Below are 13,920 nucleotides of genomic sequence, written 5' to 3'. Positions count from 1 at the left end.
AATGATATCCTTTAGCGGAGATGCAATATGTATTGTAAAATATGTTGATAAAATGTACTAAATTATACCTGCAGTTTCTTCATCCATTGCCTCTTGAAATTGGGAAGATAAGTCAACACATACATGAACATTCTCCTCATTTTGAATGTCATTCATGTGTCATGTATCTAAGAAAATAATTGAAAATATAATGTAGATTATTTATTGGTAATTTAGGTTATGTGTAGAAATAATATAGATATAATGGTAATATAATATAGAATATAATTTTAAACAATTGTGTTAAAATTGTTAAGATACCTGTTTTATTGTTGTTGCGTAACACTGATTTAGCACTACTACCCGGATTGTGGTAATTGTTCTTTTCTTTGTAATGCTCATCATTTTTTGTAGAACTGCTAGTAAACTGCAAGTGTAATTTGTTTGGCTATATACTTTATGAATGATAATAGAAACATAGACATGATAAAAATTGTTGTCCAAAATGAATATATTTCGAATGAAACCTTAGCATCAATGTTAGTATCCTTTTGATTGTTTATTGCCTGTAAAACAGACTTGATGGAATCATTGAGTAGCAGTCGAATGCTACCTAGTTCTTCAAAAACCTAAAGAACAAAAAATTATTATAATGTATCTTACAATTAGAGGCTTATATATGTATATATAAAGAAGACTAATAAAAACTAAAAATCAAGAATTACGTATACCTCTTTCTTCAAGGTTCCAAGGTCTGAACCCACCTACGTATTAAAATAGAAAGAGTTAATGAAATAATTTGCATAACATAAATTAAAGAAACCGGCTAGGATTATGTATAGATGTTACCTTATCAATATCTTTTCTTAATTTTTAATTTGTTTCACAATATCTTTCTTGTCATTTATTCACATTGCCTGCTTATGTCCAAATGGAGATGGAGCATCTGTCAGATGCTCGGCCTTTGTTTCAACTTCTTCAAGGATGTATTCAATTTTGTCTGGCAAAGTCATTTTTGAAAGCTCTTCTGGGGCTTCAAGTATATTGGTGAACTGAGTGGAAAAAAATATGAGGGACCTAGTCATAATATGTATAAAATGTGTAGATAATTTGTATTAAATTGTCTGTCCAGAAGTAAAAAATATTTACCTTGATCCACGATGGTGTGATCATTTTATCTTCCAATGCAAATAACCATATCTTGTCCTTACTAGTTGTCCAGTTAAGTATGTGCGGGATCGAATTACCAACCCTTGTAGATATATCAGTATTGATTGTAGAGCAACACTTATACAATCATATTTGCATAGCGAGTCGAATGAGATAAAAATGCACAGAAGGGTTGAGCTTATGCCTAATGGACTGAAGCAATTATGTATAATCTACGATACCCCATGCGTAATTCGCATACTGCCCCGAGTCCACCAAGTAGAGCCTAAAATGATCTATCAAACCTAAATTATCTTTGTTTGAAGTATAGAGGAAAAATTCTATCAGATAGAGAATACACACCAAGTAGAGTCTAAAATGGTCTATCAAACTCTGACTTTTTTTGCAGCTTTCGGGATAACTTCTTCTTCGACGAAATCATCATCACGAGCAGTTTCTTCGCCCTTCCGCTTTACGGATTTAGCAGATGTTGAAGCTTCACCAGCATCCCTATCATGCTTAAGTTTTGTTCGAGATTATGCCCTAACCTCACAAGGGGAAAGCTTGGACTTTATCTCTGATTTTGCATATGCTGATTTCACTGCTTTTTTGGGTGAATCATGTGAGAAAACATCCAAATCAAAAGTAGAAATATCACCAACATTAGCTTTTTTAGGGCTAATCTTCGGAACTCCTTTCTTCTTCATTGAAAGGGAAGGAAAAATTTAAGCAGCTACTATTTTTATAGGATTTAGAGCTAGAATTCAAAAAAAAAAATTGAGAGAGATTATAAAATATTTTTAAAGAAAAGTGAAAGACGAGCGTTAATGGAGTGAGATAGTACAAAAACGTGGGGGGTATGGAGAGAGAAATATGGGGGGAGTGAGATATGTACGTTAGAGAGATTATAGGAGTTAATTAATTCTCATTAAATTCGTAAAATGTACATAATTGGTAAATTGTATATGCCTATGTAATTAAATTGAAACTTGAGTAGGGAAGGTAATAGAGTTTCAAATAGTATATAAAAATATAAAAATTCCATAAAATTAATTAAGTTGACTATTATATATTTGTACTAAACTATAATTGAATTTTGAAAAATATAAAAGAATAAACTAATTTGCTATTAAATATAAGTTATATTAAATTCAAAGAAGTGAAATAGAAAGAAGGAGAAAAAGCTAAGTTGGGTATCAAACCAACATTAACTAGTAAGAGAAGAAACTTGTGCGCTCCACTCAACCATTCGTCCAGTCCGGCGTTTTTTTTTTTTTTCCCACTTGGTGTTCGGTATCCGTATCGGAGTCCAACTATATTCGGATTCATACCGCATAGAGCCCCATTCGGGGAGAAGCGCTCTCTACCAAGGATTTTTCCATATCCAGGGCTCGAACTCGTGATTTCTCAGTCCAGCTTTTTTGTTTGAGCATACAAGTAAATTATTTAAGGGATCACAGCTGCATCTTCAACCTATCAATATATACATATATAAAAGTTTTTTTTCGACGCTAACAGAGTCTCGTAATCCCTCAACCCACAAAGTCACTCCGCCTCAGTTCGTATATCATGTTTGTATATCTTTTTTGAGTTGATAATATCGAACAATTTAAAAATATTGTATATGTGGTCATGAACGTCAAAAGTTGCAGAGGATTATTGCTTTGGACAATAATTAGAATTAAACAAGGTTGTGATAAAGTTAACATAGACCACCGCATAGAAGAAAATATTTGAAACATATATGAAAATAAGAGCAAGAACACAAAAAACAAACATCGAGCAAATTATAATACAACACATTACGATTTTAATATAACGCGAGCCTTATTTTTCTATAAGCCGTCAAAATTCTACACATGTAGAGTCATATTCCTTTATTAGCTCTCCCCTATTTTTATTCTTTTATATCGTTCCAATTTTATCGGATATCCCGAGGGAATACATGTTGGCGCTCTTTATCTTTCCTAATGTGACGAGATTATTAGTCCAGAGACCTTTTTGTCTTTCTATTCCTATCTCCTTCCTCGTTGCAACGCCCATCTGGTTCTATATATGTTTAATGTTTTACACTTTGGTGATGGGCGTATGGCAAAATCAACGAAAAATCGAGGGAGGAATAGGTTTTTCAATTGTTGTAGACCTGTAAATTTCAACGATGACACAATTATAAAACGGGGTCATGCATATAAGTCGAAAGATCCATCCTTGAAGCGTGTAAAATCACAAGAAAAGTTGGACTCAATGTTGAATAAAGATTTCACCAAAAATATTCGGCAAAGCCGAAAGGGGAACGTCTTTTGCAGAAGTTTCTCTGATGCACTCAAATATGTGCTTTCTGAGACATCATTGGTAAGTCTAGGGTGAAAAAGAAGAAGAAAGAAAACATAAAATGAAACTAGAGAAAATTAGAAAAACTTGTCCAGAAAATGAAGAAATTATTGAATATTTATGCAATTATTCTTGCATTATTCTTTTATCAATCATAATTATTATTATTATTGTTTGAAACTCTGGACATGTGATATCACGTACATATTATGTATTACTTTCTTATCACTAGACCAAAGCTCTAGGACACCATTAATTTCATTAGTAACTAGCTAGGTAATGGATTAGATTTGGATTAATGTGCTACTCGTGATATATTGTTTTTGTCGCTTAATCATGTATAAGAACTTATTGGTAAGATACGTTATTTGTATGTATTATCATTTTCATGTGGTGAAACTAACAAATTAAATTGTTTTGTAGGGGAAGAAGAGTCAGAAGAAAGAGCCTAAGTATTCATTTGGATCAAATAAGAAGTTGTCATTAAAATTGGAGAAGATATTTTATACTATGAATGAATCAAGGTCTTCATCAAAGAATTTCTCAAATATTGATGGGAACTCGAGAATAAGCTCGGATGATTCTTCCTTATTTACGTCTTCAACTTCAACCTCTTCATCTCCATCATCTTCTTGTGCATCTTCGAGATCGACATTGCAAAAAAAGCAATTCCCATCTTTTCACAAATCGAAATCGGTGAATAATATGCAAGTTTATGACAATATAAAAGAAAAAGAAATTGCCTTACGTTACAACAAGAACGTTGGAACTTATTCTCTATTAATTTGTTTATTGGTTATGATCTTTTGTGGTAAAGTTTTTGCCATTGTTTGCACTTCAACATGGTTATACTTTGCTCCTCGTTGTTTCAAACGCATTGACTCGGAAGAATACAAGAGAAATGTTATCGTGGAAGGGTTTTTTGAAAGATCTCATAATTGTAGTACAAAGAAGTATATATGTCCAACCCCTATTTAGATATATCCTCCTATCCATCCTATCCTTTTTTTTTTAAAAAAACTTTTTCAGTATATATCATGTAAGCCTGTGCAATTGCAAGGGCCTTGTTTGTCGTATTGTTACATTGTACAAAATGTTACAGAATGACATGAAGAAGAAACAAAAAAAAAATTGCATAGATGTAGTACTTCTCTTGTCATCTTAATTATATGCTATTATGCTATTAAACTGTGCTATTAAAAGAGGAGAGAACACCACCTAAGAGGCTAACATTTTGATAACTAGCAAACGGTAAAAAATTAGAATAATAGATTAGTGAAAGAGGTGATTTTTATATTATATTATAGATGTAATTGTCGTTTGTTTATTTTATATGGTAATTTTTTAAAAGAACCAGAAAAGTAATTAAAGTCCTCCATCTTCTTTTTTACATGTTACAGCTTCTTACCATTACCAACTTTAGGTTTACTAGAGTCAAAAATTCTTTTTGTACACAGTAATATCCTATGACTTCTGCTTCAATGTAATTAAGTGATTATATTAGATTCTTCGATAATGGAAATTTTATAATTTCAAAGTAACTTCTATTCCCTAATGAGAGAAATAAAATGTTACAATGGTGGTAAAGTTTTCATTAAACTCTCTCCCGTTGACAGAAAGAGAAACTCCAGCTTCTCTCTAGAATACATTCCCAATCCCTTGAGAAACAAGATACTATTCCTCCAAAACCACCGGATTTAATCCACCACATTCCCTTACCAAATAACCTGAAAAACCAACATCCTTCAAGGATAAATTATTGGAATCTAACCTAATAGATTTTACTCCTTCCATAGATCATGAAGAAATGCTCGACTCAATAAAGGTATTGGAAGACAAGAAAGGAATGCATGATCCAAAGATTACTCTAGGCGATGCAATACAAATCTCCCTTTCATTAGAAGATAGACAACGTATCTATGAACCATGGAAATACTCCATTATAATCAAGTTAGTAGGAAAATGTATGCTACACCACTACCTAAAGAGGAAGATCCAAGACCTATGAAAACCAACGGAAGACTTCTCTTTAATTGATATTGGTGAGGACTATTACATCATCAAATTCACAAAGAAAGAAAATATGGATAAAGCTATCCACCTAGGGCCATGGTTCATTAATAGCCATTTCCTATCTATCTCCAAATGGAAACCAAATTTTGTGGCTAGAAATGAAAAATTAACTACCTCAATAGTTTAGATTAGGCTGCCCCAATTACCAACAGAATTTCATGATGGCAAAATCCTAGCAAAAATTGGCAATGCAATAGGACGCCTACTGAAAATTGACATATGCACCTCAACAACCCTACGAGGTCGATATGCAAGGATTTGTGTTGAAATCCCTTTGGAAATCCCAGTTCAACCCTTCCTATTTGTTGGAAACCACAAACAGGATATACTCTATGAAGGGGAGGATTTTCTTTGTAAAAACTGTGGCCGTTTTGGTCACACAATAAGGTAGTGCACCTATACCAAAATGCAAAGCTTGGACCCTCACCATGCAGGACAAGAACATCAACAAGAAGCTACAAAAGATGCTATTGAGTCAGAATGGAAAACGGTTTCCTTCAACAAGAAGAAGAATCAAGGCAAAAGAACTCCAAACCAACTACCCACCATCCAAGTGAAAGGCAATCAAGATCCAGGTATTCCAGTTAACTTATTCAATGCAAAAACATGTAAGTTTCTGGTTACTCAAACTCTCCAATACAAAACTAAAAATTATCCTTCTAATAATCATAATTCTCCTGTTAATACCCATCCAGGCATGCTACTGACCAAATAACATCCCACGAGAAAAACCACCAACTAGATAATAGACAAACGATTTTGCCAAAAATCACTATGGGTAATGCTAATTTTATTTGTGAAAATAAATTTAATCAATTAAATGATGACTTGGATCTTCACATACAAGATACTTGCATGCAAGACTCTATCGTGGCATCAAGTATTACCAACTCTTTAGTTAAAACCAATGCCATGCAAATAGGCTCTAGCATGGACGATTCTACCCCTACCTCTAATCCTATCCCTACTGCCCCAAACCTTCCCTTTAATTTGAAATCTCCCCAAAATATTTTGTTATCTAAAGAATCTACCCAAAATTCTTCCTTAAGATATGACAAGATCCTCCCCTCCATGCATGTTGGCCAAATGGCAATGGCTATAAAAGAAAGTAGCCAAATGGACATTCCCATAGAAAATCCAAACAAAACCATTAAGTGTCCTATAAATCATGACATAGGGCAACCAAAATCCATAAACAAAAACGAAGCAATCATCATTCCCTCAACCAATCGGTTAACCTCTTCTCCTACCCAAAATCCCACGCCAACTTCCAGTATAATAAATACAACTTCCATTATCCAAGATGCCAAGAGTTCCTTCAACCCTAAGAAGAAGAACTCGACTAATCCAAATCCTAAGACAACGACATCCTCTCAATATGGAAAACATTCCCCCCTCCATCCCCAAGAACAACCCTAGATTATTTATGCTCAACCACCCCAAACCCAAGACTATCAACCCACGAGTTGGATGGAGCTAGGTCTCATGGGCCATGCACTCTCGTTCACAGTCCCGATCAACGGTCAAGGGGCCATTGTGATCTTGCACAATACTCAATATCTAGCTCAACTTATCACAGAGGGAATGAGGTTGGCGATGAACAATTATCTCAACCAAGTTTGGCTCAACAACATCATTCATCCCATGGATCCATTATTGAACCCTCAAATGGCTCAAACGATGAGAGATCAATGGAGCATGCCACCCCAGTTCAGCCCCATAAACCCTCAAAATGCACCATTAGATCTCCCTTTCTTTCCAACCGAGATGTATACTTACCTAAACCCCATCTTTCTTCTTTGGGATGTCAATCTGGGGAACCAAGGGATGGTACCCCTCCACCACCTCCAGTACCCCCACCCCAACAACGAGACGACCCCATACCAGGGCCAGTGGAGGTAGAAATGGAGGAGGACGATGTCCCCCTAAATCTTCACTTAGGGCCAACCCTAGAACTCTCAAACCTAGACGGAATAAAAAAATTTCTCTTCACAGAGAGGCACGAGAAGAGGTATGTTCTCAGCTACCCATTGGCCCCATACAAATGCTCGATGGGTATTCATCCTCCACACGACCCAACTGTGGGCAACAAGGTAATGATCCTAGTTCTATCAATGAGGAGAAACCTTGTCCAAGCAGGGGGATAAGGGAGAATGGGGAGATGATCAACACTGACTCCAATTTAGCCATAAATCAACCCACTAATTTCATAATATGGAATATACGAGGAGGGAACAATGATAATTTCAGAAGAAATTTTAGGGAGATGCTAGACACCCATAGGCCGTGTTTGGTAACTTTGTTGGAAACAAGGATGGGCAACTATGAAGCCATGCTTAATGAGTTTGGATTCTCTGAGATAATAGAAGTTCCATCGGAGGGGTAGTCAGGTGGTATGGTTATGATGTGGAGGGATGACATAATCAATGTTCAAAATGTTATTATAAGAGGTCAGGAGATCCATGCAACCATAGAGGTACATCCTATACGTAAACCTTGGCTCTTTACTTCCATTTATGCTAGTACTAATATTCATTATAGAAATACCATATGGGATCACCTAGAAAGTATTAGTAATACTTATAGAGGACCTTGGTTGGTAGGTGGTGACTTCAATGATATTTTAACCGCTAGTGAGAAATTTGATGGCAAACCCATCAAAGATAGTAGAGCTAGGTACATTTGGTCCAAAATTAATAAGTGCAATCTAGTTGATCTAGGCTTCAAGGGAAGCAAACACACTTGGACCAATAATAGACATAACAAGAAGAGTCTTATTTTAGAAAGACTTGACAAAGTCTTTGGAAATGAGGAATGAATTGAACTATTTCCTAAAAGCTCCATTATTCATTTGCCTAGAACCCACTCTGACCACAATCCTATCCTTGTAGAATTAATTCCAAGGAATAGGTCTCCTCATAAGGTTCTTTTTAATGTTAGAAACCTTTTGGTATAAACATCCGGAATTTCAGTCTATTGTTAAAAATAATTGGAACGACAGTGACTACTTTAAAGCTAGCTTCAATTTTATAGATAAGGTTAAACCTTGGAAAGACAGTACTTTCGGCAATATCATGGGAAGGAAGAGAAAACTCTTAGCTAGACTCCAAGGCATCCAATCTTCTAATAGCTATGCTACCAGCTCTTTCCTAAAAAAATTAGAATTAGATCTTCAACATGAGTTTAATGATATTCTAAAAATAGAAGAGGGCTACTGGAAACTTAGGTCCAGGATAATGTGGCTTAATGATGGAGACACCAATACAAAATTCTTCCATGTCTCTGCCACCAATAGAAAAAGAAGAAACAAAATTACTTTCTTCAAAGATGAAGATCGTAACTGGATGATCACAGTCTTCTTTTGTCTCATATTCAAAATTACTTTATCTCTGTATTTACCTCTTCTCATACTCACTCTACCCGGACTAACCCCCTAAATACTCAATCCAGATATAATATGGTTAACCTAGATCATCTAGATACCTCCCTCCTTGATAATGAGATTAAAAGTGCAGTCTTCTCATTCAAACCATTCAAATCTCCTGGTCCAGATGGTCTACACCCTTTCTTTTTCCAAAAATATTGGTCCCATATAGGGAATTCTGTCAATAATCTCTGTCATGATATCTTTAACAACCAGATAGTCCCTCCGGTTATTAACAAAATATTTCTATGCCTCATTCCAAAAATCCACAATGCTAATAACATTAATAACTTCAGACCCATTGGTTTATGCAACACTATCTATATATAATAATCACCAAGATTCTAGCCAATCATCCTAAACCTTTCCTAGATCAACTTATCAACCCGTATCAGGCTAGTTTTATGAAAAATAGAAGTGCTTCTGATAATGCTATCATCATCCAGGAAATGATTTCTAAGTTCAATAAACTAAAAGGCAAACAAGGCCATATGATTCTGAAAATTGACTTGGAAAAGGCTTTTGATCGTCTTGAATGGTCTTTTATTCGTCACACCCTGGATTTATTTAATTTACCTCCAAAATTCTCTAAATTATTGTTGAGCTGCATTTCTACCAGTAAAATAGCTATCTTAGTCAACGGAGCTGTTACAAACTACTTTCAACCAAGTAGAGGTATTAGACAAGGCGACCCCATCTCCCCCTACATCTTTATCCTCTGCCTAGAAATGCTCACCAGATACATAGTACATCAAGTAGACATCAAAAATTGGGACCCCATTTCCCAGGTTATAAATGTCCAAAAATTTTCCATTTATTATTTGCTCACGACCTTTCTCTAATGGCTAAAGCTAATGCTAAATCTTGTCAGGCCATTAAGAATATGCTTGACCAATTTTGCTCTCTATCAGGTCAAAGAATTAACATTTCTAAGTCGAAGATACTTTTTTCAAAAAATTACAACCACTCAATCATCATTGACATTACCACTTCTTTAGGTATTAAGAGGAGTAACAGTTTTGGCATATATCTTGGTTTTCCTATCCTTCACCATAGCCCAAAATGTAGGGATTACTAATTCCTCATTGATAAGATGAGAACTAAACTTGCATCCTGGAAAATGAAGTTCTTTAGTTTGGCAGGAAGAACAACCCTTGCGACATCATGCCTTAATTCCATCTCAAACTGTTACATGCAATACAGTCCAAAGGGGCTTCATATGGGGTAGTACCATAGAGAAAAGGAAACTTCACTTAGTAAATTGGCCCACTATATGTCAACCCAAAAAATATGGTGGAATGGGAATCCATAATGCTCTCAATAAAAACCTTTGTACTCTCGCTAGTTTAAGTTGGAGACTCCTTACAAATACTCTAGTTCCTTGGGCAAAGCTTATCATCTCCTACTATTGCAACAGCTCCTATGGGAATAGATCCTCCTTCCTTTGGAAAAGCATTTGTAGAGGATGGGACATTTGCTCCAAGGGCATTATATGGTCCCCCCACATCCATTCTAATCTTAATCTATGGTAGGACAATTGGATTCCAAATATTGGTAACCTAAGGGACCTAGTTACAGGTCCTCCTTCAGCTAAAGATTTCTCCACCAAAATTAGAGATATCTTTGATGGTACTAATTGGAACTTAAACTGTTTAACCTTCTCTCCCCTTCCGGATTTGGTAGCCTCCAAAACAAAAATCCATCAAAAGGGCCCTTCAATTGACTTACCTATTTGGTCTCTCACCACTAAAGGAGTCTTTACTACCACTTCTTATTATACACTGCTAGAATCTCCTAATAACTCCAACTTAAACTTTGAGTGGATTTGGAAATTGGACTGCCCCAATAAAATTAGATTTTTTTCTATGGCAATGTCTTCACAATCGAATCCCTTGCAGGAAGTACTTTTCACAAATTGGAATAAACATTGACCCCAATTGTCCAATCTGTAAAAACCCTATTGAAGAGTCAATAGAACATATCTTCCTTGGCTGTAGAATTGTCAGTAAACTCTGGAGCGACCTTCAAGGGAACCACCTCGTCAACAAAAATGGGAAACACTGGCTTCTCCAAATAAAGGACTTCAACTTTCCTATTAAACATGACTTCATAAACTGGAACAACTTCTTTCCCTTCATCATTTGGCATATCTGGGTTAATAGAAACAGTAATAACATCAATAACACTGCCAACCAAATCAGTGGTTACCAAATCTTGCAAAGGGCGGTGGAATTTAAACTACTCACTAAAAAAACCTCTATTAACCCTCCCAAATCCCTTTATAAAAATCAACTGGTTCAAACCCCCTAGGGGGTAATACAAACCAAATGTGGATGCTAGTTTTCATAGCTATAACAAAAATTGTGGTTTAAGCGGTGTTTCAGAAATGCAACAGGTAGCTGGGTAGTTGGTTTTGCAAAACTATCACATGCAAATGACTCACTAACAGCTGAATTAAAAGCTTTACGAGAAGGTCTAAGAATAGCAAAAGAATGGAATTTCTTCCCACTTGAGATTGAGACAGACTGCTCAGAGGTTATCCAAGCAATACAAGTCGGTAATAAATTATTTAACAAAACTGTTAATGATTGCAGGTCTTTAATGCACCAGCAGAGGGTTACTCTCCAGCACACTTTCAGGCAGGGGAATAGGATTACCCATCAACTAGCAAAAGGGGTCCTAGAAAGGGACAATTGAGCTCTTGGAGTGGCAGGAGGAAGTAAAGCAAAGAAGTGCAGTAAAAAAGTTTTTGTTGTACCACCTTTTAATGTAATAGATTTTGTGGAAAGTGATAAACTTGAATCCCCTTTCCCATGAAAAACTTCTATGTAATGAAGCTTGCAAACTGCTAGCAAGCTTAGGAAACCAATACATCCTACGAGATGCATATTATGTCGACTATGTACTAAATGTTCCTTAGTTATTAATAAATCTATTTTCTATTTGCTCAAAAAAAAAACCATTAATCTCAACTATACATGAGCAGTGCAGACAGCTGAGAAGTTCAAGTTGGTGCAAATGTAAGATGGGCCATATTCGGAGCAAATGAACTCAGGTTAGGCAGCCCACGTCTCAAATTTTTTTTTTTGCTAATAGGGTCTTTTTCCCCCTTCATTTGTATGATATCTCGTTGATAATGTATTCTCAAGGCACCTGCTTCATTGAGATTCAGTAACTAATTGAAGAAATTACACGTATCTTATAATGTATATAAAGATTAGCCAATTTATTCAAACTTAAGGGCACAACGTCTTGAAGTTTAAACCTCAAGGTTCAAACCAGGTTTAAACTTCAGGACATCATGTCCTAAAGTTTGAAAATTGTCTTTGGAAATTTGAATTTTGTATACTGAATTTTAAATTAGCAGCTCAACAATTCAGAATACTTAGTCCTAATTTTTGGACGAATTGGCTAATTTATAAATATATTGTAAATTGCAGATATATTTTAAATAACATGTTTAAAATTATAAATTTTGCGTAAAAAATAGCATGGTCTAGCCAGTTTTCGGACTGGTCATTCAAAAATAGTCAGCGTTTGCCAAGTCATTCAAAAATAGCTATTATTTTGCTGCAATAGAGATCGATCCAGCATAATATATTGGAGTTCGGTGCACATGTGTATGAACTTCCAGCATATTATACTGGACCGGTATACTTTGCTGGCTCCAGTATAATATACTGGAGACTGGAGCACCGATGCTCCAAACTACAGTATATTATGTTGGACCTGTATATTATACTAGTATAGTATACTGGAACACCAGTATATTATGCTGGAGTATTTTTTCGGATTTTGAACAGTATTTTCGTTTAGATTTATCTTTACATGAAAAGTGGCTAAATTTCGATTACCTTTGAAATATGGCTATTTTTGAATGACCACTTGTAAATCTGGCTATTTTTGAATTTTCCGGTCTAGCCAGTTTTCGGACTGGTTATTCAAAAATAGCTAGCATTTGCCAAGTCATTGAAAAATAGCTACTATTTTGCTGCAACAAAGACCGGTCCAATATAATATACTGGAGGTCGGTGCACCTATATATGAACTTCCAACATATTATGTTGAACCGGTATACTTTGTTGGCTCCAGTATAATATACTGGAGGCTGGAGCACCGGTTCTCCAAACTCCGGTATATTATACTGGAACTCCAGTATATTATGCTGGAGTATTTTTCCAAATTTTGAACAGTGTTTTCGTTCAGATTTATCTTTACATGAAAATTGGCTAAATTTCGATTACCTTTAAAACTATGACTATTTTTGAATGACCACTTGTAAATCTGGCTATTTTTGAATTTTTACCTGTTTCGTTTAGGTTCAGTAACTAATTGAAGGATTTATACTAATAGCCCTGTCCCACACTTTTCATTAATTTTCTGAATGCTTATATTGCGAAATTCAAAAATAGCAAGATTTACAAGTGATCAATCAAAAATAGCTACAGTTTCAAAAGTAATAGAAAATTTAGCCATTTTTCATGTAAAGATAAATCTGTGCGAAAACACTGTTCAAAATCCGAAAAATACTCTAGTATAATAAACTGGAACTCAAATATAATATACTGAACTCCAGCATAAGTATACTGGAACTCTAGTATATTATACTGGATTTTCAGTATATTATGCTGGAACATTCCGCGTGTTGGAGTTCCAACATAATATGCTGGAAGTTCATACACAGGTGCACCGATCTCCAGTATATTATGCTGGAACTTTCCGTGTTGCAGCAAAATAGTGGTTATTTTTCAATGATTTTACAAACGCTGGTTATTTTTGAATGACCAGTCCGAAAACTGGCTAGCCCATATTATTTTTACCTTGTAATGAGATAACTTGTGTCACTGGTGGGTCTTGCTATCTCTATCCTTTTTAATTTTTTTTCAATATATAATCCTTCACCCCCATTAAATTCTTGGGTGTTACCTACTTTGTCTATGCAACTCAATTGGACTGATCAATGT

The 13,920-nt window shown here is 35.2% G+C and overlaps 1 protein-coding gene across 1 annotated transcript; it reads left to right on the top strand.

Annotated features, from left to right (window-relative positions):
- Positions 1 to 3,071: 3,071 nt before the first annotated feature.
- LOC107789926 (uncharacterized) lies at positions 3,072 to 4,606 on the top strand. Its single transcript, XM_016611810.2, has 2 exons — positions 3,072 to 3,480; positions 3,883 to 4,606. The coding sequence occupies exons 1-2, from the start codon at positions 3,184 to 3,186 to the stop codon at positions 4,435 to 4,437; spliced, it is 852 nt and encodes a 283-aa protein (XP_016467296.1). The 5' UTR covers positions 3,072 to 3,183; the 3' UTR covers positions 4,438 to 4,606.
- Positions 4,607 to 13,920: the final 9,314 nt, after the last annotated feature.

The sequence above is a fragment of the Nicotiana tabacum genome, chromosome 10 (assembly GCF_000715075.1).
Source record: "Nicotiana tabacum cultivar K326 chromosome 10, ASM71507v2, whole genome shotgun sequence".
Taxonomy (NCBI): Eukaryota; Viridiplantae; Streptophyta; class Magnoliopsida; order Solanales; family Solanaceae; genus Nicotiana; species Nicotiana tabacum.
This window is presented reverse-complemented; position numbering and strand designations above follow the sequence as displayed.